The sequence below is a fragment of the Pristiophorus japonicus genome, chromosome 8, assembly GCF_044704955.1.
Source record: "Pristiophorus japonicus isolate sPriJap1 chromosome 8, sPriJap1.hap1, whole genome shotgun sequence".
Taxonomy (NCBI): domain Eukaryota; kingdom Metazoa; phylum Chordata; class Chondrichthyes; family Pristiophoridae; genus Pristiophorus; species Pristiophorus japonicus.
This window is the reverse complement of record NC_091984.1, coordinates 219,375,771-219,401,970: the sequence shown is the minus strand read 5'-3', so window position 1 is coordinate 219,401,970 and position 26,200 is coordinate 219,375,771. Positions and strand designations below refer to the sequence as shown.

At 48.0% G+C, this 26,200-nt stretch overlaps 1 protein-coding gene across 1 annotated transcript in view; it reads right to left on the bottom strand.

Annotated features, from left to right (window-relative positions):
- LOC139269009 (probable E3 ubiquitin-protein ligase HECTD4) overlaps positions 1 to 26,200 on the bottom strand; it is a 279,923-nt gene that overhangs the window by 225,560 nt on the left and 28,163 nt on the right. The window contains exon 3 of the mRNA XM_070887933.1: positions 12,227 to 12,316. Coding sequence (XP_070744034.1) covers positions 12,227 to 12,316 — 90 coding nt within the window. The remainder of the gene's footprint in view (positions 1 to 12,226; positions 12,317 to 26,200) is intronic.

The window sequence follows — 26,200 nt, the reverse complement described above, 5'->3', positions numbered from 1 at the left end:
GGGAGGGAGGGAGCGAGAGGGGGGGGAGGGAGGGAGCGAGAGGGGGGGGAGGGAGGGAGCGAGAGGGGGGGGAGGGAGGGAGGAGAGGGGGGGGGAGGAGGGGAGCGAGAGGGGGGGGGAGGGAGGGAGCGAGAGGGGGGGAGGGAGGAGCGAGAGGGGGGGGAGGGAGGGAGCGAGAGGGGGGGGAGGGAGGGAGCGAGAGGGGGGGAGGAGGGAGCGAGAGGGGGGGGAGGGAGGGAGCGAGAGGGGGGGGAGGGAGGGAGCGAGAGGGGGGGAGGGAGGGAGCGAGAGGGGGGGGAGGGAGGGAGCGAGAGGGGGGGAGGGAGGGAGCGAGAGGGGGGGGAGGGAGCGAGAGGGGGGGGAGGGAGCGAGAGGGGGGGGAGGGAGGAGCGAGAGGGGGGGGAGGAGGAGCGAGAGGGGGAGGGAGGGAGCGAGAGGGGGGGGGAGGGAGCGAGAGGGGGGGAGGGAGCGAGAGGGGGGGGAGGGAGCGAGAGGGGGGGGAGGGAGCGAGAGGGGGGGGAGGGAGCGAGAGGGGGGGGGAGGGAGCGAGAGGGGGGGGAGGGAGCGAGAGGGGGGGAGGGAGCGAGAGGGGGGGGGAGAGGGGGGAGGGAGCGAGAGGGGGGGGGAGGGAGCGAGAGGGGGGGGGAGGGAGCGAGAGGGGGGGGGAGGGAGCGAGAGGGGGGGGAGGGAGCGAGAGGGGGGGGAGGGAGCGAGAGGGGGGGGGAGGGAGCGAGAGGGGGGGGGAGGGAGCGAGAGGGGGGGGAGGGAGCGAGAGGGGGGGGGAGGGAGCGAGGGGGGGGGAGGGAGCGAGAGGGGGGGGGGAGGGAGCGAGAGGGGGGGGGGAGGGAGCGAGAGGGGGGGGGGAGGGAGCGAGAGGGGGGGGGAGGGAGCGAGAGGGGGGGGGAGGGAGCGAGAGGGGGGGGGGGAGGGAGCGAGGAGGGGGGGGGGGGGAGGGAGCGAGAGGGGGGGGGGAGGGAGCGAGAGGGGGGGGAGGGAGCGAGAGGGGGGGGAGGGAGCGAGAGGGGGGGGGGGAGGGAGCGAGAGGGGGGGGGAGGGAGCGAGAGGGGGGGGGGAGGGAGCGAGAGGGGGGGGGGGGGGGAGGGAGCGAGAGGGGGGGGGGAGGGAGCGAGAGGGGGGGGGGAGGGAGCGAGAGGGGGGGAGGGAGCGAGGGGGGGGGAGGGAGCGAGAGGGGGGGGAGGGAGCGAGGGGGGGGGAGGGAGCGAGGGGGGGGGAGGGAGCGAGAGGGGGGGGGAGGGAGCGAGGGGGGGAGCGAGGGGGGAGGGAGCGAGGGGGGGGGGGAGGGAGCGAGGGGGGGGGAGGGAGCGAGGGGGGGGAGGGAGCGAGGGGGGGGAGGGAGCGAGGGAGCGAGGGGGGGAGGGAGCGAGAGGGGGGGGAGGGAGCGAGGGGGGGGGAGGGAGCGAGGGGGGGGGAGGGAGCGAGGGGGGGAGGGAGCGAGGGGGGGGGGGGAGGGAGCGAGGGGGGGGGGGGAGGGAGCGAGGGGGGGGGGGGAGCGAGAGGGGGGGGGAGGGAGCGAGAGGGGGGGGGAGGGAGCGAGGGGGGGGGAGGGAGCGAGGGGGGGGGAGGGAGCGAGAGGGGGGGGGAGGGAGCGAGGGGGGGGAGCAGGGGGAGCGAGGGGGGGGGGGAGGGAGGGAGGGAGCGAGGGGGGGGGGGGAGGGAGCGAGGGGGGGGGGGAGGGAGCGAGAGGGGGGGGGAGGGAGCGAGAGGGGGGGGAGGGAGCGAGGGGGGGGGAGGGAGCGAGGGGGGGGGGGAGGGAGCGAGAGGGAGCGAGGGGGGGGGGAGGGAGCGAGAGGGGGGGGAGGGAGCGAGAGGGGGGGGGAGGGAGCGAGAGGGGGGGGGAGGGAGCGAGAGGGGGGGGGAGGGAGCGAGAGGGGGGGGGAGGGAGCGAGAGGGGGGGGAGGGAGCGAGAGGGGGGGGGAGGGAGCGAGAGGGGGGGGAGGGAGCGAGAGGGGGGGGGAGGGAGCGAGAGGGGGGGGGAGGGAGCGAGAGGGGGGGGGAGGGAGCGAGAGGGGGGGGGAGGGAGCGAGAGGGGGGGGGAGGGAGCGAGAGGGGGGGAGGGAGCGAGAGGGGGGGGAGGGAGCGAGAGGGGGGGGAGGGAGCGAGAGGGGGGGAGGGAGCGAGAGGGGGGGGAGGGAGCGAGAGGGGGGGAGGGAGCGAGAGGGGGGGGAGGGAGCGAGGGGGGGGGAGGGAGCGAAGGGGGGGGGAGGGAGCGAGAGGGGGGGGAGGGAGCGAGAGGGGGGGAGGGAGCGAGAGGGGGGGGAGGGAGCGAGAGGGGGGGGAGGGAGCGAGAGGGGGGGGAGGGAGCGAGAGGGGGGGGAGGGAGCGAGAGGGGGGGGAGGGAGCGAGAGGGGGGGAGGGAGCGAGAGGGGGGGGAGGGAGCGAGAGGGGGGGGAGGGAGCGAGAGGGGGGGGAGGGAGCGAGAGGGGGGGAGGGAGCGAGAGGGGGGGAGGGAGCGAGAGGGGGGGGAGGAGCGAGAGGGGGGGAGGGAGCGAGAGGGGGGGGAGGGAGCGAGAGGGGGGGGAGGGAGCGAGAGGGGGGGGAGGGAGCGAGAGGGGGGGGAGGGAGCGAGAGGGGGGGGAGGGAGCGAGAGGGGGGGGAGGGAGCGAGAGGGGGGGGAGGGAGCGAGAGGGGGGGAGGGAGCGAGAGGGGGGGAGGGAGCGAGAGGGGGGGAGGGAGCGAGAGGGGGGGAGGGAGCGAGAGGGGGGGAGGGAGCGAGAGGGGGGGAGGGAGCGAGAGGGGGGGAGGGAGCGAGAGGGGGGGAGGGAGCGAGAGGGGGGGAGGGAGCGAGAGGGGGGAGGGAGCGAGAGGGGGGAGGGAGCGAGAGGGGGGGAGGGAGCGAGAGGGGGGGAGGGAGCGAGAGGGGGGGGAGGGAGCGAGAGGGGGGGAGGGAGCGAGAGGGGGGGAGGGAGCGAGAGGGGGGGGAGGGAGCGAGAGGGGGGGGAGGGAGCGAGAGGGGGGGGAGGGAGCGAGAGGGGGGGGAGGGAGCGAGAGGGGGGGGAGGGAGCGAGAGGGGGGGGAGGGAGCGAGAGGGGGGGGGAGGGAGCGAGAGGGGGGGGGAGGGAGCGAGGTCGGGACTGCGTCGTTCTAGGCGCGTGTGGAAACTTGGACCCAATGTCTCAAGTCAAGGCCATCTCAGATGTAAAAGATCACATGATACTATTTGAAGAGAGCAGTGAGTGCTCCGTCTGTTCTGGCTAAAATTCATTTCTCAACCAGTACCACTAAAATAAATTAATTAGGTTATTTGTCTAATTTGCTCCTTGCACAAATTAGCTGACTTGTTTGCCTGTATAATAGTTTATTTCAAATGTTATTCATCCTCAGGGCATCGCCAGGCAGTTCACAATCAATGAATTACTCTTTTAACTTTTAGTTACTGATAATGTACAGCAAGATTCCACAAACAGGCAGGAAGATGTTTGGTGGTGTTGTCTAGGAAAGTATGTAGGACTGGACACCAGGAAATCTTCATGATCTTCCAATGAGACAATTGGATAATTTATGTCCACCTGAAAAGAAAGGGGAGGCCCTACTGTAATATCTCATCTGGAAAATGGAACCTCTGACAAAGCGGCACCCCCTCAGCACTATGTTGAAGTTAGTTAAACACTATTTGCCTTTAACAAACCCGTGCTGGCTTTCCTTAATTAATCCATACTTGTCCAAGTGACTATTAATTTTGTCCTGGATTATAGTTTCTAAAAGCTTCCCGACTACCGAGCTTAAACTAACTGGCCTGGTTACTGGTTTATCCTTGCACCCTTTTTTGAACAAGGGTATAACATTTACAATTCTCCAGTCCTCTGGCACCACCGCTGTATTTAAAGGAGGATTGGCTAGTACCTTTGCAATTTCCACCTTTACTTCCCTCAGCATCCTAGTGTGCATCCCATCCGGTCCTGGTGTATTATCTACTTTAAATACAACCAGCCTTTCTAGTACCTCCTCTTTACCAATTTTTATCCCATCCAGTATCTCAACTACCTCCTCTTTCACTATGACTTTGGCAGCATCTTCCTTGGTAAAGACTGATGCAGAGTACTCATTTAGTAACTCATGCGTAGATCTCCATTTTGGTCCCTAATCGCCCCACCCCTCTTGTTACCATTTACATACCTATTGAAGACTTTTGGATTGCCTTTTATGTTAGCTGCCAATCTATTCTTATACTCTCTCTTTGCCCCTCTTATTTCCTTTTTCACTTCCCCTCTGAACTTTCTATATTCAGCCTGGTTCTCGCTTGTATTCTCAACCTGACATCCGTCATACACCCCCTTTTTCTGCTTCATCTTACTCCCTATCTCTCGTCATCCAGGGAGCTCTGACTTTAATTGCCCCACCTTTTCCCCTCATGGGAATGTACCTCGACTGCATCCGAACCATATCCTCTTTAAAGGCAGCCCATTGTTCGGTTATAGTTTTGCCTGCCAATCTTTGATTCCAATTTACCCAAACCAAACCCATTCTCAACCCACATTAAGGAAAAACCTGCTGACTTGGTTCATTCGTGAGGAATAGCTCCTTTTGATGAGATACTAGAAGCTTTATGACAGGGTTGTCCAAGCAGGTGTCTTCGTGGGCTGCATGCTCTCAAGACACAGCAATCAATTCAAGTCCATCTAAATCTTCAACAGACAATTCAGAAAATATACTGCAGCACAGCCTTAAACTAAACGAGGATTACAGAGAATCATGCTGCACAGGAGGCCATTTGACTGTGTCTGCTCTCTGAAAGCTATCCAACTCGTCCTACTCCCCTGCTCTTCCCCCAGAGCCCTGTAAATTTTTCATTTTCAAGTATTTATCCTATTTCTTTTTGAAAGCTACTATTGAATCTGCTTCCACCATGCTTTCAGGTATTGCACCCCAGAGCATAACAACTTGCTGCATGAAAAAAAATCTCATCTCCCGTCTCTTTCTTTTGACAAGTACCATGAATCTGTGTCCTCTGGTTAGCGACCCTCCTGACATTGGAAATATTTTCTTCCTAGTTACTCGATCAAAACCCCTCATAATTTGGAACACCTCTATTGAATTTTCCCTTAACCTTCTCTACTTCAAGGAGAACGATCCCAGCTTCTCTATTCATTCCACCCAAGTCCCTCATCCCTAGTAAATCTCCACTGCATCCACTCCAAGACCTTGACATGCTTCTTAAAAGTATGGTTGCCACAATTGGACACAATACTCCAGTTGAGGCCTAACTGGTGATTTATAAAGGTTTAACAGAACTTCCTGGCTTTTGTACTCTTATGCCTCTATTTATAAGGCCAAGGATCCCGTATGACTTTTTTTTTTTAAAAACAGCCTTCTCAACTTGACGAGCAACCTTCAAATATTTGTGTACATAAACCCCCAGGTCTCTGTTCCTGCACTCCCTTTAATGGGCTCAAATTTGGCCCATCTGTTTTTTCGGCGCACCACGTGAGATGCGCCAACTTCCTAGGATAAAAACAGCGGCAAAAAGTTGTCCCCGGATTCTGGCCGCTCTGTGGCCACTCCCACGGTTTGGAGCGGCGTGGCAATTCAATTAGGGGGGCGGAGCTAGAGCCCTGTGCTTAAAAAAGTGCCGGCAGCTTCCGCTGCAGCATGGGACCCGATGTCCCGCCCCTATCTCAGGCGGAGTGGCCTCACGACGCACATCCGGGCTGCTGCACGCCAGAGTCTCGCACCTATCCTCCCAAGTGGCCTCCCACTGACTTCCCAGGCCGAGGTAGGACTTAAGTTTTATTAATTTATTATTGATGGTTGTGCTTTGTTTAGTGAGTAGAGTTTTGATTTGGCGGGGGGAGAAAAGAGAAGAGAAAGAGAAAGAGTTTTGATCCAGGAGGGGAGAGTGGGGGGGAATAGGTGATAACTGTGTAGTCAGTAATTTTAATGAGCTTACTCAAGACTTTCCTTAACCCTGATGAAAATACTTTACTACACAAGAACATAAGCAGTACGAGCAGGAGGTTCTTCTATTTTTTATTTGGATATTTTGAAAAAATTATGTAAATATGTTTTGTCTCTTTACTTCTTTTATTTTTGTAGTTTAAGCTTCCATGAATGCTTCTGTTGTATAGTAAATTAACTTTGCGAAGTTTGTCATACGCCCTGTATAGTTGTTTGATCCTATTCACATTCTTGATTTCTTAACTCTCTGCAAGGGTGTTCTGTGCGGCCACATACGCTGGCCTAAGTTAGTTTGGAGCAACTATTAGCTGTGCAGAGTGGCTTAAATGGTCAAAATGGGCGTAGGTGGCTGGTAGCGCCCCCTTTTGAACAAAACTAAACTAAAAAAAATTCTAACTCACTTACACTGGTGCAAATTGAATGTGCAAAAATGGGGATTTTGAAGATACTCCAGAAAAATCAAGTTGCTCCAAAAAAAAGAGCAACTACTGGCCAAATTTGGGCCCAAAATGTTACCATTTAGTTTACATGGCCCCTCCTCATTCTTCCCAAAGTGCATCACTTCACACTTTTCTGCAGTAAATTTCATTTGCCATATGCCTGCCAATTTTACCAGTCTGTCTATGTCCTCCTGAAGACTGCTACTATCTTTACTATATTTCCCAGTTTTGTGTTATCGGCAAACTTTGAAATTATGCCCTGTATACACTCAGGCCATTAATATATATCAAAAAGAGTCATGCCTGTATACTGCCCTTCAATCTAAAAAAACTGTGCACCACTACTCCCTGCTTTCTGTCCCTTAGTAAATTTTGTATCAAGCTGCTAATGCCTCTTTAATCTCACAGTTGTCAATTTTGCTAACAAGTCTATTATGTAGTACTTTATCAAACACCTTTTGAAAGTCCAGATACACATTAACTACACTACCCTCATCAACCCTCTCCGTTACTTTATCAAAGAACTCGATCAATTTGGTCAAATAAGATTTGCCTTAACAAATGTGTGTGCTGACTGTTATTTCTTAACCCATGTTTTCCCCAAGTAGCAATTAATTCTTCCCCGGATTATTGTCCCTAAAAGTTTCCCCACCAGACATTAGGCTGACTGGCCTGTAATTACTGGGTTTATCCCTCTCCTCTTTTTTGAGCAGGGATGTAACATTTGCAACCTTCCAGGATGCAGCCCATCCGGACCAGTGACTTTTCTATTTTGAGCATTGCCAACATTTTAAGTGCCTGCTCTTTATTTTTATCCTATCCAATTTCTCTACTACTTCCTCCTTTACTATGACATTGGCAGTATCCTCTTTTGTGAAGACAAATAAGTACTCATTTAGGCCCGAAGTTTCGTCCCGCAGCGAAAACGGCGCACCTCCGAGCTGGGCGCCTGTTTTTCGCGCCGAAAACTGCGCTTAAAAAAAAGTCCGAATTCTTGAGCTCCTTGGAGCTTGATGTCTGCTTGGCGTGGCGCACTCTTCGCAGCAGGGGGCGGAGCCTAACACTCGTGCCGATTTTCTAAGTAGCAGGGGGCGGGTACAATTTAAATTAGCCTTCGTGGTGCCGGCAACCCTGCGCGTGCACGTTGGAGCGTGTGCGCATGCGCAGTCTCAAACATTGGCACTCGGCCATTTTTAAAAGGACTGCAGAAAAAGTGAAGATTTGTTTCTTGGACCCACTGACGCCGCCCCATAAGCGTGGCCGAACGGCCTAAAGAATCTTAATCAGCTGCGTGTGTCCTGTGTTCTTTCTTCGGCTCCCGGCCAGCCACTGACGCCGCTGCTATCTCATGGCCGAATGGCTTCACGTCCGTCCTTCCGCTCCTGATTCTTCAGCTGCCTTCGAGCCACTGACGCTGCCCCATAAGCATGGCCGAACAGCCTAAAGAATCTTAATCAGCTGCGTGTGTCCTGTGTTCATTCTTCGGCTCCCGGCCAGCCACTGACGCCGCTGCAATCCCATGGCCGAATGGCCTCAAGTCCGTCCGGGTGCTACATCTTCGCGGGGAATGAGGGCCTGCCTCAAGCACCGCAGCTCAGCTCGAAGGCTGCTTCCCGCCTACCGCTGCCGTCGAGACACTGACGCCACACCCCTGCCTGTCTCCAACATGAAAGGCCTGCCTGAAGCACAGCAGCTCGAATGCTGCTGCTGTTTCACGCAGGTAGGAAGATGGTTATTTAATATTTTCTTTGCTTATACATTTTTATTCAGGTTTGATTTGTTTGTATAATATTTGTATAAGTATAACTAAGGATTGATTGTAGAATTTAATGACTTCCCTTCCCCCCCCCCCACCCCACCTCGTTCCCTACGCCTAATTTGTAACCTACGCCTGATTTTCTAAAGTGTAGACAAGGTTTTTTCGAGCGTACAAAAATCTTCACTTACTCCATTCTAAGTTAGTTTGGAGTAAGTTTTCACCGATGAAACTTTGAAAACAGGTGTAAGTGGCCGGACACGCCCCCTTTTGAAAAAAAATTCTGTTCCAAAGTGAAACTGTTCTAACTGACTAGAACTGGAGCAAACTAAATGGCGAGAATTCCGATTTCTAAGATACTCCGTTCTACACCAGTTGCTCCTAAAAATCAGGAGCAAATCATGGCGAAACTTGGGGCCTTAGTATGTCAGCCATGCTGTCTGCCTCCACAACATGATATTTTTGGTCCCTAATCAGCCCCACCCTTCCTGTGATGACCCTTTTACTATTTATTAGTTTATAAAATACTTTAATGTTACCTTTTATGTTACCCACTCTCCTCACCCCTCATTTCTTTTTTCAGTTGTCCTCTACACTTTCTGTATTCAGCTTGGTTCTCTACATTATGAATATGACATTTATTACAAGCCTGCTTTTTCTGTTTCATTTTAATCTGTGCCTTTAGTCATCCAGGAAGCTCTAGCTTTGGATGCCATTCCTCTCCCCTAGAAAGGAGGGAGAGAAAAAACAGGGAACTACAGACCAGTTAGCCTGACATCAGTCGTCAGGAAAATGCTGGAATTCATGGTTAAGGAAGTGGTATCAGGGCACTTAGAAAATCATAATACAATTAGGTAGGAACCAGTCGATGCAGTATATTTCGATAAGGTGCCACATAAAAGGTTATTATTACACAAGATAAGGGAATTGGAGGTAATGTATTAGCACGGATAGAAGATTGGTTAATGGACAGAAAACAGAGTAGGGATAGATGGATCTTTTTAATTTTGGCAGGCTGTAATTAGTGGGGTGCCACAAGGATCAGTGCTGGGGCCTCAGCTATTTACAATCTATATTAATGACCTAGATGAAGGGGCCAAGTATGATGTATCCAAGTTTGCTGACGATACAAAGCTAGGTGGGACAGTTAGCTGTGAGAACATAAAGCGTCTGCAAAGGGATATAGATAGACTAAATGAATTGGCAGCTAGGTGGCAGATGGGAGTATAATGTAGGGAAATGAGAGATTATTCACATTGGTAGGAAGAATAGAAAAACAGAATATTTTTTAAATGGCACAAAACATTTAAATGTTGGTGTTCAGAGAAATTTGGGTGTCCTTGTGCAAGAAACACAGAAAGCTAATATGCTGGTACAGCAAGCAATAAGGAAGGCAAATGGCATGTTGGCCTTTATTGCAAGTGGGTTGGAGTACAAGAGTAAGGAAGTCTTGCTACAATTGTACAGGGCCTTGGTGAGACCACACCTGAAGTACTGTGCACAGTTTTGGTCTCTTTATCTAACGAAGGATTATACTTGCCTTGGAGGCAGTACAACAAAGGTTCACTAGATTGATTCCTGGGAAGAGAGGGCTGTCTTAATGTGAGAGATTGTGGAGAATGGGCCTATACTCTCTGTGGTTTAGAAGAATGAGAGATGATCTTATTGAAACATACAAGATTCTGAAGGGGATTGACAGGGTAGATGCTGAGAGGTTGTTTCCTCTGGCTGGAGAGTCTAGAACTAGGGGGCATAGTCTCAGGATAAGGTGTTGGCCATTTAAGACACAGATGAGGAGGAATTTCTTCACTCAGAGGGTTGTGGATCTTTGGAATTCTCTGCCCCAGAGAGCTGTGGATACAGAGTCACTGAATATATACAAGGCTGAGATAAATAGATTTTTGAAGTCGAGGGGAATCAAGGATATGGAGATCGGGCAGAAACGTAAGAAATTGGAGCAGGAGTAGGCCATTTGGCCCCTCGAGCCTGCTCCGCCATTCAATAAGATCATGGCTGATCTGATCATGGGCTCAGCTCCACTTCCCTGCCCGCTCCCCATAACCCTTTACTCCCTTATCTCTCAAAAATTTGTCTATCTCCGCCTTAAATATATTCAATGACCCAGCCTTCACAGCTCTCTCGGGCTGAGAATTCCATAGATTTACAAATTTCTCCTCAACTCAGTTTTAAATGGGCGTCCCCTTATTCTAAGACTATGTCCCCTAGTTTTAGTTTCCTCCATGTGGAAATATCCTCTCAGCATCCACCTTGTCGAGCCCCCTCATTATCTTATAAGTTTCAATAAGATCACCTCTCGTTCTTCTGAACTCCAATGTGTGTAGGCCCAACCTACCCTCATAAGTTAATCCCCTCATCTCCGGAAAAATGGAGTTGAGGTCCATGATCAGCCATGATCTTATTGAATGGCGGAGCAGGTTCGAGGGACTGCATGACCTACTTCTGCTCTTATTTCTAATGTTCTTAGATACTGCCTGACCTGCTGAGTGTTTATAGCATTTTACTTCAGATTTACAGCATCCGCTGCATTTAGCTTTTGAAATGCTTCCCTCCCAGCATCACCATTTCAACTGAACCATGCACTGAAATATGTATTTTTTAAATATCTGGAATTCTGTGTAATACAGACTTCAAGAATTAATCAACAAGTCTCCTTCTCCATTGTTATTCCAGGTTACAATGGGCTTCTTTTGTATGAGAAATTCGTAACTTGAAACCCAGATATCCATTGCTCTGAATTACATTTTCAGCATTTTGTGGTTGCAAATTAGTTTATCTAATGCTGTAGCTTTATTGGTGGAGTTAGGGATAGGTACACTTTGAATAAAATGAAGCAGGAGAGAGGACATGACTTGAAAAACATGTCTATATATAGTTTAATGTAGAAGTAATTTTGTATCTCGATTCAAATTTATTTTGAGCATGTGAGCAACTGCTTAGTGCCAAAGGACAGTGCGGTATGCATGGAGATACAGGCTCAATCCACCCTCCTCTATACTCCTAAATTCCTAACCTTGGGGCAAAGGCTTTTCCAAAAAGACAGGTAAATTCAGCAGGAGTCAGTGCCAGGCCACTGTGTACCTCCCTACCCCTTCCATTAGATCAATTATCCTTTCTCTTGTTTGTAACATTTTTTCTCTGTAGGAGTATACTAAAGTAAATGATATCATGGTTGAAGAGAATAGGAAAGATAGGGCAAGTCAAGAAGTCATGATTAGGCAACACCTAATTTAGCCACACACAAAAGGTTCTGCACTGCTTGCCACTATAGCTAGCCAAGACAGCAAACACAGTTCTCATGATTGACTTTAGAATGAATGTATTAAGATACTGCAGTTATACCAGTAACAATGCCAAATTAAGACATACTAAGTTTATAGTTCACATAAAATGGTGCTGAATGTTCACAAAGAACGGCTACTTCAACAGGTTATCAAAGGCAGATGAAGTCAGTGGAACTATATCCCAGAGTTAGTGCCTTTAGGAAAGGGGACAACATTGGAGAAAAAAAGTGTGTTTTAACTGTGTGAAACACAACATTTCTCCAATTACTCCATAGGTACCATGGGTACATGCACCATATATGTAGCATTGAGACAGACTACAAAAGTCTCAGGTTCAATCACTGCTCCAGTTGATCTCAGCCACAACAGAGATTTTAACCTCACCTCCAGAACTGATGCCAGTGCCCTTGGGCTGGAGAGCAGGAATATAAATCAGTATTCACTCTCTTGAACACAACCCGTGATGTCTGCTAGAAAATGTAAATATGGATGCCAGCGGAGGACAGGATAAAGCTCAGTTGTGAAGCAGTCTACGGGTGACTAACTTGTATTCAAGCTTACAACAAAACTAAACCTGTAAGAAACCAGAGAACTGTTGGTACCATCAAACTGTTGGTACTCAACTGGAGTCATTGGACTGAGGGGGAGAGAAGGGTGGCAAGAAGAACAAAAAATTACTGATACACGTAGATGGGTATGCATTTCCATCAACAATATTTAGGATTATGCTAAACTTAAGACATCACAATATGCTTAGAATGATAATAGCGTTCATTAATTACAGATTATGTTCCTTCCAACAAACTACCACTCACCGGTGTAGAACGTCTGCAACGGGTAAAAATCCCAGGTCCATCTGTTTCTGTAATAGGTGCACTGTGTGAATGAGGGTTTTCAGGGAACCTCTGAAAGAGGAACAAATTGTAGTCATTAAGTTGGAAGCACTAAATCAGAATCGTCATATGAACCAACCACCCTCAAATAAAGATTTCTCAGCCGAGTGGTAACTTAATAGCCACTTTCTGAAGTGGCCATTCTACTTCAGCCAATATAATTTTAGACAATAAAGTCAGTTAATAATTTAACAGCGAATTAGTCATAATGCAGTCATCAGCAGCATTGCAGACAATGACTGCACAGAATCAATTTCAAAGCAGATAAGTATATATCAGATCATTAAATTTACAGAAAATTAAACAATTAAACTCATGGCCACCTAAAATTCAGTCACAGTCGCAGGACTGGATAGATACTGTCCTTTCAGTTAACAAGGATCTAGTTCAAATCAGAGACTGAGTATGAAAGTCTCCTCTGCCAGTTGCCAACATCCCAAGTTATATGAATGTCAATTTTGACCGAGAGTGCACAAGTCAACAGAACAAAACTGACTAATGAGTACCAAATCAACAGACATAAAACACAAGGCAAATGGAACTTCTTCAGTGATTCACTGGGGGTGGCACATAGGAGATTAAGACATTGTTATGGAAGCATGGGAGGAACTTGACCCCACCCATGACCTTGGCACACTCCGTACTGACAAACTGCAAAAAGTTGATGTTGCATCTCCTACCCCTTCTAGTCCCTCACCTCAAAAACAAAAGCCACATTATAAATAAGAATGACTCTTCCCAGGATTTTCCTTCCAGAAATTAGACACGTGATAAATCAAACCATGAAATAATATAAAACCTGTTATACAATCATACTGAGCAGAGTTAGTTCTTGGAATACAAGCTATTGATTAGAGTTCCGAATGCAAATTCAAGGTTCACGTAGAAATTTAAAAACGTGCGAGCCGTGGCTCAGTGGGTAGCACCCTGGCCCGAGTCAGAGGTTGTGGGTTCTAATCCCACTCCTCCAAAGATTTGAACATAAAAATCTAGACTGACAATCCAGTGCAGTACTGAGGGAGTGCTGCCATCGGAGGTGCTCTCTTTCGGATGAGATTTTACATCGAGGCACCTGAGAGAGTGAGCTCTGTTCGGTTTGGAGTCGGCAGTTAGAATGGCTCGAATTACATTTTGCAAAATTACATAGGCAGGAAAGTTCTAAGTACACATTCCAGAGAAACTGCTGGGTGTGTCTTATCCTCCAAAGGGACCAAATCAGCAATCAGGTCGTGAGCTTCAGGTGTTGCAAACTAACACGTCCTTTAAAATACAGCTCTGACACAAAACTGAGAAAAAGTGAAGGAAAATATACACAAGATATCAACACAGTGATGAGGCCATCACACTGCTTGATGTGCACTTCACTGATGCAGTTAGATTTATAGCTTCCAGTGTTGACATACAGGACCTACTCAAATTGTACTTTAACAGATAATGTACCATTGATGACAAGTGCAATATTCCTACTGCCTGCAGCACATCAATGTAAAGATGAATTCCAACAATGAATAGCTCACAATAGCAGCCAGATTCAAAAGAAAATGCAGAACTCATCCTGTTAGCTCAGCAACAAGCAAAGTAGGATCAAGTGGCACACTGCCAGAGAAACCCAAGGCAAAGGTCACTCGCTCAAAGGTCTTTCATTTGGGCACGGTTCTCCTGACACCCTACCAATATAAAAATGCCAAAACAATAGGCAAAAATGAAATCCGATTAAGAGACCACCTGCAGGCACCAACAGGCCTTCACCAGAGGTCAAAGAACTAATAACCAGAAGGCCAGTTAAAATGCAACATATTGAATCAATGTCCCTACTCGCAATGAATGATGACATTAGCAGCTTCCACAAGGGCTCAAGTGCTGACCTTTGAAAAGAGAAGCACTCATTTATATGCCTTTAAAAGCAAGTCAGTCACCTCCTACAGCACTCACTAACAAAGAGGAAATTAATTCTTAAGGATAATGCAGCTATAAAGAGGGTCTTTAAAAGCAGAAAACTCACTGAGGGGGAATCAGTGTGTTCAAATGCCCTCCTTATAGCCAAGGTAGCTGGCATTGTGCAATCCAAACCATTTATATAGGACAGAATCTACAGGACCATAACTTAGAATACACAAATTGAAAGCAGCCATTTGTGACTTTGTTTTCTGATTGCCAGACCTTCCACAGTACGTCAGAGAACATCAGTACGGATCAGCAAACATTCCTCCGCCGACAGCCAGAAATTATAGAAGCCTCTCCCTGAAGTTGTACGATTTAAGTGGCTGCTGAGGACAAAGTTTCCAACAAAAGATAAAAACAGTAGTGAGAAAGGTTCTTAGCCCACAAAATCAGGATGTAGACTCAGTATGGATGGAGCTAAGAAATAGCAACGGACAGAAAACACTGGTGGGAATAGTTTATAGGCCCCATAACAGTAGTTACAGTGTTGGACAGAGTATAAATCAGCAAATTAGAGGAGCATGTAACAAGGGTAATGCAATAATCATGGGGGATTGTAATCTTCATATAGACCGGGCAAACCAAATTGGCAAAAGTAGTTTGGCAGACTAGTCCGTGGAATGTAGAGACCATTTCCTAAAACAATTCGTCAAGCAACAGCCCGAGTCATACTCACAGAATCATACCTTCCAGCCAATTCCAGACTCCTCCATCACTATCCCTGGGTATGTCCTGTCCCACTGGCAGGACAGACCCACCAGGAATGGTGGCACACTAGTATACAGTTGGGAGGGAGTGGCCCTGGGAGTCCTCAACATTGACTCCAGTCCCCATGAAGTCTCATGGCTTCAGGTCAATCATGGGCAAGGAAACTTCCTGCTGATTACCACCTACTGCCCTCCCTCAGATGATGAATCAATACTCCTCCTTGTTGAACACCACTTGGAAAAAGCACTGAGGGTAGCAAGGACACAATGTATTCTGGTGATCTCAGAAACATAAAATTCCGATGGGACTGGACAGGTTAGATGCAGGAAGAATGTTTCCGATGATGGGGAAGTCCAGAACCAGGGGTCACAGTCAAAGGATAAGAGGTAAGCCATTTAGGACTGAGATGAGGAGAAACTTCTTCGCTCAAGAGAGTTGTTAAACTCTGGAATTCTCTACCATAGAGAGTTGTTGATGCGAGTTCGTTAGGTATATTCAAGAGGGAGTTAGATATGGCCCTGACGGCTAAAGGGATCAAGGGGTATGGAAAGCAGGAAAGGGGTACTGAGGTGAATGATCAGCCATGATCTTATTGAATGGTGTTGCAGGCTCGAAGGGCCGAATGGCCTACTCCTGCACCTATTTTCTATGTTTCTATGTTTCTATTTGAGAATGTGTAAAGAAGGGTTGCGAATGTGGTAGATGGATAGAGAATGTGGCAAAAGGATGGAGATAGGGAATCATGGGAAAATAGCTAAAGAAATGTCAAGATGCAGACAACTGCAGAATCGACAGAAAAAAAAAGGGGTTACCAAGAGTTGAGGTTGAGGTTAAACACGGTTCATGAGAAAGACGCAAGGCAGCACAAAGAAAGAAAGCAATCCTAGATCGGAGGAGAAAAAGTAATGGCTTTTACTGATAAGGAGGAAGGGAAACTAATTGGGTTGCTTACTGATAAGGGAAGACAGTGTAGCGAAGCTATAACTAACCTGACCCTGACACCAGCCCTAATTGGGAGACTTTCTTGCCTGCCATTGGACGTACTCGGGGGTTGGGGGGGGGGGGGGGGGGGGGAAAGAGGCAGAAAGGGATTGGATAGACCAAGTGCTAATCAAATGTGTTGTGTTTTGAAAATGTATAACTACTGTGCTTTTCGCGCTGTAAAGGGGCTTGTCCAAAGGAAGGTAAACAGGCTCTGATTGAGAGTGTTCCTTTGTCTTGACAAGTCCCGGCCGGAGAATCTTCAATAAAGGTCTTTTACAGAAAAGGCAAGGTGTTCGCGTCAGTGTATTCGCTAAAGCAGATTGAGGGAAAAAGAATCCATATTAACATATTCTGGGGTATTTCAATGTCCATCACCAAGAGTAGCTCGGTGGCACTACTATTGACTGAGCTGGCAGAGTCCTGAAGGACAGAGCTGCCAGACTGGGCCTACGACAGGTGGAGAGAGAACCAACACGAGGGAAAAACCTGCTTGACCTAGTTCTCAAATCTACCTGTCGCAAATGCATCTGTCCATGACAGCATTGGTAGCAGTGACTACCGTCCTATCGTGTTGTGTGGCACTACCAAGTGCTAAATGGGATAGATTCAGAACAGATCTAGCAGCGCAAAACTGGGCATCCAGGTGGCACAGTGGGCCATCAGCAGCAAAATTGTATTCCACCACACTCTGTAACCTCATGGCCCAGCATATCCCTCACTCCAGGCATTACCATCAAGCCAGGGTACCAACGCTGGTTTCTCTAAGGATTGTAGAAGAGCATGCCAGGAGCAGCACCAGGTGTACCTATAAGTGAGTTGCCAAATTGGGGAACCTGCAACGCAGGACTACATGCATGTTAAAAAGCAGAAACAGCATGCAATAGACAGGGCTAAGTAATCCCACAATCAACGGATTAGATCAAAGCTCTGCAGTCCTGCCACACTGGTCGTGAAAGGTGGTGGACCATTAAACAATTAACGGGAGGAGTGATCGTCTCCAAGAATATCCCCATCCTCAATGATGGTAGAGCCAAGCAGGTGAGTGCAAAAGGCAAGGCTGAAGCGTTTGCAACCATCTTCACGCAGAAGTGCCGAGTTTATGATCCATACCCGCCTCCTCCTGAGGTCACCACCATTAGAGAAGCCAGTCTTCAGTCAATTCTATTCACTCCATGTGATATCAAGAAATGGCTGAGCAAACTGGACACAGCAAAGACTGTGGGCGCCGACGACATCCCGTTGTCGTGCTCCAGAACTAGCCGCGCCTCTAGCCAAGCTGTTCCAGTACAGCTACAACACTGGCATCTACCCGACAATGTGGAAAACTGCCCAGGTATGTCCTGTCCACAAAAGCAGGACAAATCTAATCCGTCCAATTACCACCCCAGTCTTCTCTCAATCATCAGCAACATAATGGAAGGTGTCATCGACAGTGCTAAAAAGCAGCACTTGCTCACCAATAACCTGCTCACCGATGCCCAGTTTGGGTTCCGCTGGGACCACTTGGCTCCAGACCTCATTACAGCCTTGGTCCAAACATGGATAAAAGAGCTGAATTCCAGGTGAGGTGAGTGACTGCCCTTGATATCAAGATAGCATTTGACAGAGTGTGGCATCAAGGAGCCCTAGTAAAACTGAAGTCAATGGGAATCAGGGAGAAAACTCTCCACTGGCTGAAGTCCTAGCTAGCACAAAGAAAGATGGCTGTGGTGGTTGGAGATCAATCATCACAGCCATATGACACCGCCGCAGGAGTTCCTCAGGGCAGTGTCCTAAACCTAACCATCTTCAGCTGCTTCATCAATGACCTTCCCTTCATTATAAAGTCAGAAATGGGTTTGTTCGCTGATGACTGCAGTGTTCAGTGCTATTCATAACTCCTCAGATAATGAAACAGTCCGTGCTCACATGCAGTAAGACCTGGATGACATTCGGGCTTGGGCTGATGTGTGGCACGAATGTTACTTGCCACCTAAGTGCCTGGCAATGACCATCTCTAACAAGCGAGAGTCTAACCATCGCCCTTTGACATTCAACGGCATTACCATCACCGAATCCCCTACCATCACATTTGGGAGTCACTATTGACCAGAAACTTAACTGGACCAACCACATAAATACTATGGCAACAAGAGCAAGTCAGAGGCTGGATATTCTGCACCGTGTCTCACCCCCTGACTCCCCAAAGCCTTTCCACCATCTACAAGGCACACATCAGCAGGGTGATGGAATACTCTCCACTTGCCTGGATGAGAGCAGCTCCAACAACACTTAAGAAGCTCGACACCATGCAGGACAAAGCAGCCCATTTGATTGGCACCCCATCCACCACCTTAAACATTCGACCTTCATCACTGCGTACTGTGGCTGCCGTGTGCACCATCTACAAGGTGCACTGCAGCAACTCGCCAAGCTTCTTCGGCAGCACCTCCCAAACCTGCAATGTCTACCCCTGGAAGGACATGGGCATCAGGCACATGGGAACACCACCACCTCCAAGGAGGGACATTAGCTTGGATGATGTGGAATCGGTATGAGTGGAGCCACGAAATACCAAAGTGCATAAAACGCTAGTGGGAGTTGTGTACAGATCACCAAACAGTAGTAGTGAGGTTGGGGACAGCATCAAACAAGAAATTAGGGATGCGTGCAATAAAGGTACAGCAGTTATCATGGGTGACTTTAATCTACATATTGACTGGGCTAACCAAACTGGTAGCAATGCGGTGGAGGAGGATTTCCTGGAGTGTACTTGGGATGGTTTTCTAGACCAATATGTCGAAGAACCAACTAGAGGGCTGGCCATCCTAGACTGGGTGATGTGTAATGAGAAAGGACCAATTAGCAATCTTGTTGTGTGAGGTCTCTTGGGGAAGAGTGACCATAATATGGTAGAATTCTTTACTAAGATGGAGAGTGACACAGTTAATTCAGAGACTAGGGTCCTGAACTTAAGGAAAGGTAACTTCAATGGTATGAGACGTGAATTGGCTAGAATAGACTGGCGAGTGATACTTAAAGGGATGACGGTGGATAGGCAATGGCAAACATTTAAAGATCACATGGATGTACATCCCTGTCTGGAGTAAAAATAAAACAGGGAAGGTGGCTCAACCATGGCTAACAAGGGAAATTAAGGGTAGTGTTAAATCCAAGGAAGAGGCATATAAATTGGCCAGAAAAAGCAGCAAACCTGAGGACTAGGAGAATTTTGTAATACAGCAGAGGAGGACAAAGGGTTTAATTAGGAGGGGGAAAATAGAGTATGAGAGGAAGCTTGCTGGGAACATAAAAACTGACTGCAAAAGCTTCTATAGATGTGTGAAGAGAAAGAGATTAGTGAAGACAAACGTAGGTCCCTTGCAGTCAGATTCGGGTGAATTTATAATGGGGAACAAAGAAATGGCGGACCAGTTAAACAAATACTTGGTTCTGTCTTCACTAAGGAAGATACAAATAACCTTCCGGAAATACTAGGGAACCGAGGGTCTAGTGAGAAGGAGGAACTGAAGGAAATCCTTATTAGGCGGGAGATTGTGTTAGGGAAATTGATGGGATTGAAGGCCAATAAATCCCCAGGGCCTGATATAGTCTGCATTCCAGAGTACTTAAGGAGGTAGCCCTAGAAATAGTGGATGAATTGGTGATCATTTTCCAATAGTCTATCGACTCTGGATCGGTTCCTATGGACTGGAGAGTAGCTAATGTAACATCACTTTTTAAGAAAGGAGGGAGAGAGAAAATGGGTAATTATAGACCGGATAGCCTGATATCAGTAGTGGGGAAAATGATGGAATCAATTATTAAAGATGAAATAGCAGCACATTTGGAAAGCAGTGACCGGATCGGTCCAAGTCAGCATGGATTTATGAAAGGGAAATCATGCTCGACAAATCTTCTAGAATTTTTTGAGGATATAACAGGTAGAGTGGACAAGGGAGAACCAGTAGATGTGGTGTATTTGGACTTTAAAAAGGCTTCTGACAAGGTCCCACACAAGAGATTGGTGTGCAAAATTAAAGCACATGGTATTGGGGGTAATGTATTGATGTGAATAGAGAAATGGTTGGCAGACAGGAAGCAGAGAGTCGGAATAAACGGGTCCTTTTCAGAATGGCAGGCAGTGACTAGTGGGGTACCGCAGGGCTGAGTGTTGAAACCCCAGCTATTTACAATATATATTAATGATTTGGATGAGGAAATTGAGTGTAATATCTCCAAATTTGCAGATGACACTAAGCTGGGTGGCGGTGTGAGCTGTGAGGACGACACTAAAAGGCTGCAGGGTGACTTGGACAGGTGAGGTGAGTGGGCAAACGCATGGCAGATGCAGTATAATGTGGATAAATGTGAGGTTATCCACTTTGGTGACAACAACATGAGGCAGAATATTATCTGAATGGCAGCAGATTAGAAAAAGGGGAGATGCAGCGAGACCTGGGTGTCGTGGTACATCAGTCACTGAAAGTTGGCATGCAGGTTCAGCAGAAGGTGAAGGCTGTAAATGGTATGTTTAACTAATTTACTGGAATTCTTTGATATAACGAGCATGGTGGATTAGAGGTGTACCGATGGATGTGGTGTATTAAGATTTCCAAAAGACATTCGATAAGGTGCCACACAAAAGGTTACTGCAGAAGATAGAGGTACGCGGAGTCAGAGGAAATGTATTGGCATGGATAGAGGATTGGCTGGCGAACAGAAAGTCGGGATAAATGGGTCCTTTTCGGGTTGGAAATCGGTGGTTAGTGGTGTGCCACAGGGATCGGTGCTGGGACCACAACTGTTTACAATATACATAGATGACCTGGAAGAGGGGACAGAGTGTAGTGTAACAAAATTTGCAGATGACACAAAGATTAGTGGGAAAGCGGGTTGTGTAGAGGACACAGAGAGGCTGCAAAGAGATTTAGATAGGTTAAGCGAATGGGCTAAGGTTTGGCAGATGGAATACAATGTCGGAAAGTGTGAGGTCATCCACCTTGGGGAAAAAAAACAGTAAAAGGGAATATTATTTGAATGGGGAGAAATTACAACATGCTGAGGTGCATAGGGACCTGGGGGTCCTTGTGCATGAAACTCTTGCGCATGAATCCCAAAAAGTTAGTTTGCAGGTGCAGCAGGTAATCAGGAAGGCGAATGGAATGTTGGCCTTCATTGCGAGAGGGATGGAGTACAAAAGCAGGGAGGTCCTGCTGCAACTGTAAAGGGTATTGGTAAGGCCGCACCTGGAGTACTGCATGCAGTTTTGGTCACCTTACTTAAGGAAGGATATACTGGCTTTGGAGGGGGTACAGAGACGATTCACTAGGCTGATTCCGGAGATGAGGGGGTTACCTTATGATGATAGATTGAGTAGAGTGGGTCTTTACTCGTTGGAGTTCAGAAGGATGAGGGGTGATCTTATAGAAACATTTAAAATAATGAAAGGGATAGACAAGATAGAGGCGGAGAGGTTGTTTCCACTGGTCGGGGAGACTAGAACTAGGGGGCACAGCCTCAAAATACGGGGGAGCCAATTTAAAACCGAGTTGAGAAGGAATTTCTTCTCCCAGAGGGTTGTGAATCTGTGGAATTCTCTGCCCAAGGAAGCAGTTGAGGCTAGCTCATTGAATGTATTCAAGTCACAGATAGATAGATTTTTAACCAATAAGGAAATTAAGAGTTATGGGGAGCGGGCAGGTAAGTGGAGCTGAGTCCACGGCCAGATCAGCCATGATCTTATTGAATGGGCTCGAGGGGCTAGATGGCCTACTCCTGTTCCTAATTCTTATGTTCTTATGTATGTTGGCCTTCATAGCTAGGGAGTATAGGAGCAGGGAGGTCTTACTGCAGTTGTACAGGGCCTTAGTGAGGCCTCACCTGGAATAGTGTGTTCAGTTTTGGTCTCCTAATCTGAGGAAGGACGTTCTTGCTATTGAGGGAGTGCAGTGAAGGTTCACCAGACTGATTCCCGGGATGGCAGGACTGACATATGAGGAGAGACTGGATCGAATGGGCCTGTATTCACTGGAGTTTAGAAGGATGAGAGGGGATCTCATAGAAACATATAAAATTCTGACGGAACTGGACAGGTCAGGTTAGATGCAGGAAGAATGTTCCCGATGTTGGGGAAGTCCAGAACCAAGGGACGTAGTCTAAGGATAGGGGGTAAGCCATTTAGGACTGAGGTGAGGAGAAATTTCTTCACTCAGAGTTGTTAATCTGTGGCACTCCCTACCGCAGAGAGTTAAAGATGCCAGTTCATTGGATATATTCAAGAGGGAGTTAGATATGGCCCTTACGGCTAAAGGGATCAAGGGGTATGGAGAGAAAGCAGGAAAGGGGTACTGAGGTGAATGATCAGCCATGATCTTATTGAATGGTGGTGCAGGCTCGAATGGCCTACTCCTGCACCTATTTACTATGTTTCTATGTTTCTAAGTCACACACCATCCTGACTTGGAAGTACATCACCATTCCTTCATCATTGTTGGAACAAGCCTTTAAGTTACCAAAATCCTGGAACTCTTTCCTTAACAGCACTATGGAGGACCTTCACCACACAACCTGCAGCGGTTCAAGAAGGCAGCTCACCACCACCTTCTCAAGGACAATTAGGGATGGGCAATAAATGCTGGCGTTGCCTGCGACGCCCATAACCCATGAACAAACTTTTTTTTTTTTTTTTTAAAAAGTTCGCTAATTTTGCATTGAGGGCCACAGTTATCTCCCTAATGCAGCATTGCACTGCAAGGTGTTGCTAATATCTCCAGCAGCAGCCTGGAAGGATCCAAATGGATTAACGTTCATAGCCACAGTCACCTTCACAGCCACCAGCAACGTGCTCCTTGCCCTGCTCGGAGGCTGGAGTTGTGGCAAATTTCAGAGACGACCTCCTTAGTGAAGTGCAGACGCCTCAAATATTGGTCATCGTTGAGGGTCAAGTAGGAGAATTGCTCAGTTAACACCCTGGGCGGATGGATATGGCCTCCTGCTGTGGGCGGCGCCCCCCCCCCCCTCCTCCCCTCTTCTAGCAGCTTGTCCTGCTCTGCACGACCTCTGCTCATTCTCCCAGACATGCCCAATTGCGTGAGGAAGGCCTACTAGGAGGCTACCCATGTCTGGAAGTAATTGGTTTGTGTACAAGCCTTTAAGTTACCAAAAAAAGCAATTCAGCATTAGCCAGACCACTTCCTGTAGATAGCTGAAACGTTTAACTATGAAAAAGCACCCAAAACACAAAGAATTGCAGCAACAACCAGAAGAAAATCCAACAACTGACTTGTAAGTAGTTGATGATCCCTTTAAATAGTGCTGGTGAGGGCAGGTGATCCTTCACACCATTGAATGCATGTTCAGCTGTGGGAGGTTACAAGAGGGAGTTGGCTGGAGCATGGAGTGCTGGCGGCAATGATTGACATCATAATCTGCCTGGTCTGCATATTTCCAGCAGACATCAGGTGTGCACACGCTAACCCCTTTACACAATATGGCTTATTAAAATAACTTTAAAAAACATTAACATTCTCAGAGATATCCATACAGTTAATGCACCAAAAGTCCCTTCTCGCCTTACTCGCTCTGAGCACTTTTGCTCGTTTGGGTAAATTTTGTAATCAAAGCGAAGGGCATCAGTGCTGGGAAGTAGAACACCTTTGCCACTGTTGTCACCCAAGATTGGCATCCCAGGTCAGTTTTAGCACAGCCAGCAGAGTGATTTTGTGGCATGGAGTACTTTATTTTTGCAATAAATTATTGGAAAATAATGCTTACATTATACAATGCAATATTAAATACTGAAGTTAGTAATTTGGAGCTATTCTGTTCTTGAAAGATCATGAATGAACCAACAAAATCCAGAGGGCAACATCTTTAAACTTTTATTTGCCTGCAACACGTTTCTAATTTTATTTGCCCTCAATGCACAAAGAAACTCTTTCAGCACTGATTTTAGCATTCAGCACAACAAAGTCACAGAAAAGTCTGTTCTGTTGCTTTTTTGTAACACAAAGCACATATTCATCTGGGAAGCTGTACAATAAAGATATCACAAAGGATAATAGTACTGCCCAAGACTGGTTAGGGTGGGACCGTCAACACCACACTTCTTTTGTGGAGAGAACATGGTGAAGAAACCTCAACATTTTGACCATTCGCAACTAACACGCTATTTACTTTAAAAGCTTGACTTCTGGTGGCAAGTGTCTGATCAGAGACAATCCAACAAAATAAAAACTACACTATGCTGCAAGGACCAACACGCTCCTTAAGAGGGTATTTCCCCAGGTACCTCCAACCACAGTGCTGGCTGGCAGCAGCAAATATAAATAGTAGCCATCACCATTAGGCCCACCATTTTGGGTCCAGCGTCTCAGCCCTCACATAGCGCCTTCGCCACGGATGGTAATATGAAGACCTTCCGATATTATAGAAGGTCTGCCACCAAATTAGCAAATGTAGCTTAGCACTTGGTGAAAACAGGCACTTGTTGCAATGTCAATCGGGATTTTAGAACAATTTAATGTGTAAATCCCTTGTGCGCAGTCATCCAATTTGCCAAATCAACCCATGGTATATGCAGGGCAGATTTGACAGCAAGATAACTGGCACACATTACAGAAACGGAAGAGAAACAATGAAATTAACTACTGGAGCAATGTGCACAGCCAGCGATTGCCATACATGTCCTCTGCCACATTTATGGTGTTTATCTAGTAACGCACTGCAACAGTATGTTAGGATCTGGATTTGGACCTGCAATTCTCTATATACACAAATTCTCCATCTACTTTGAGGAGGTGGTGGGAAAGGAAGCAAAAGGCTTAATGCCAAAAAATGTGAAAATAATCAAGTCAGACTAGTCTCTGACACATCCTCGATCCCACTGTAGGTAAACTGACATCTTGGAGCAGGTCTCAATCCTCTTGTACAAGAATGGAATACAGAATCCTAAAGAGTTTCCTTCATAAAAGGAACTTGCACTTATATAGCACCTTTCACGACTTCCAATATCCCAAAGAGCTTTATAGCCAAATAAGTACTTTTGAAGTATAATCACTGTTATAATGTAGGAAACGTAGCAGCCAATTGGCACACACCAAGCTCCAACAAACAACAAGATAATGACCTGATAATCTGTTTTAAATTTCCAATTGAAGGATAAATATTGGCCGGGATACTGGAGAGAACTCTGCTGCTTTTCTTTTACACCAACCAGAGGGGACAGACAGGGCCTTGGTTTAACATCTTATCCGAAAGATGACACATCCGACAGCGCAGTACCGAGGGAGTGTTGAACAGCAGTTTCAGTCTGGATTATCGTCTCTGTCATGAGACTTGAACCCACAACCTTCTGATTCGGAGGAGTGCGTGCTTTCTAACTTTACATTTGAGATCAGACCTGCCCGAGTGAATCAATGGTCGAATAGGTCTGGAACTTAATTACAGCATTATTCTGCAACGACTGACCAAGAGATCCTCATTTTTTTCTGCAGGTAGAAGTCTGTTCAAGAGTCACATGCTTTTCATCTCTTTGTTGACGAATGTTCTGCAGCAGTGTAAATATCCTAGTCAAGCCAACCATTAGTTAAACCACTAAAACGCTACATGAATGCTCACAGCATTTCAATATAACCCTTCATTGCGAAACATAGAAAATAGAAACATAGAAAATAGGTGCAGGAGTAGGCCATTCGGCCCTTCTAGCATGCACCGCCATTCAATGAGTTCATGGCTGAACATGCAACTTCAGTACCCCATTCCTGCTTTCTTGTCCTACCCCTTGATCCCCCTAGTAGTAAGGACTACATCTAACTCATTTTTGAATATATTTAGTGAATTGGCCTCAACAACTTTCTGTGGTAGAGAATTCCACAGGTTCACCACTCTCTGGGTGAAGAAGTTTCTCCTCATCTCGGTCCTAAATGGCTTACCCCTTATCCTTAGACTGTGACCCCTGGTTCTGGACTTCCCCAACATTGTGAACATTCTTCCTGCATCTAACCTGTCTAAACCCATCAGAATTTTAAACGTTTCTATAAGGTCCCCTCTCATTCTTCTGAACTCCAGTGAATACAAGCCCAGTTGATTTAGTCTTTCTTGATAGGTCAGTCCCGCCATCCCGCGAATCAGTCTGGTGAACCTTCGCTGCATTCCCTCAATAACAAGAATGTCCTTCCTCAGGTTAGGAGACCAAAACTGTACACAATACTCCAGGTGTGGCCTCACCAAGGCCCTGTACAACTGTAGCAACACCTCCCTGCCCCTGTACTCAAATCCCCT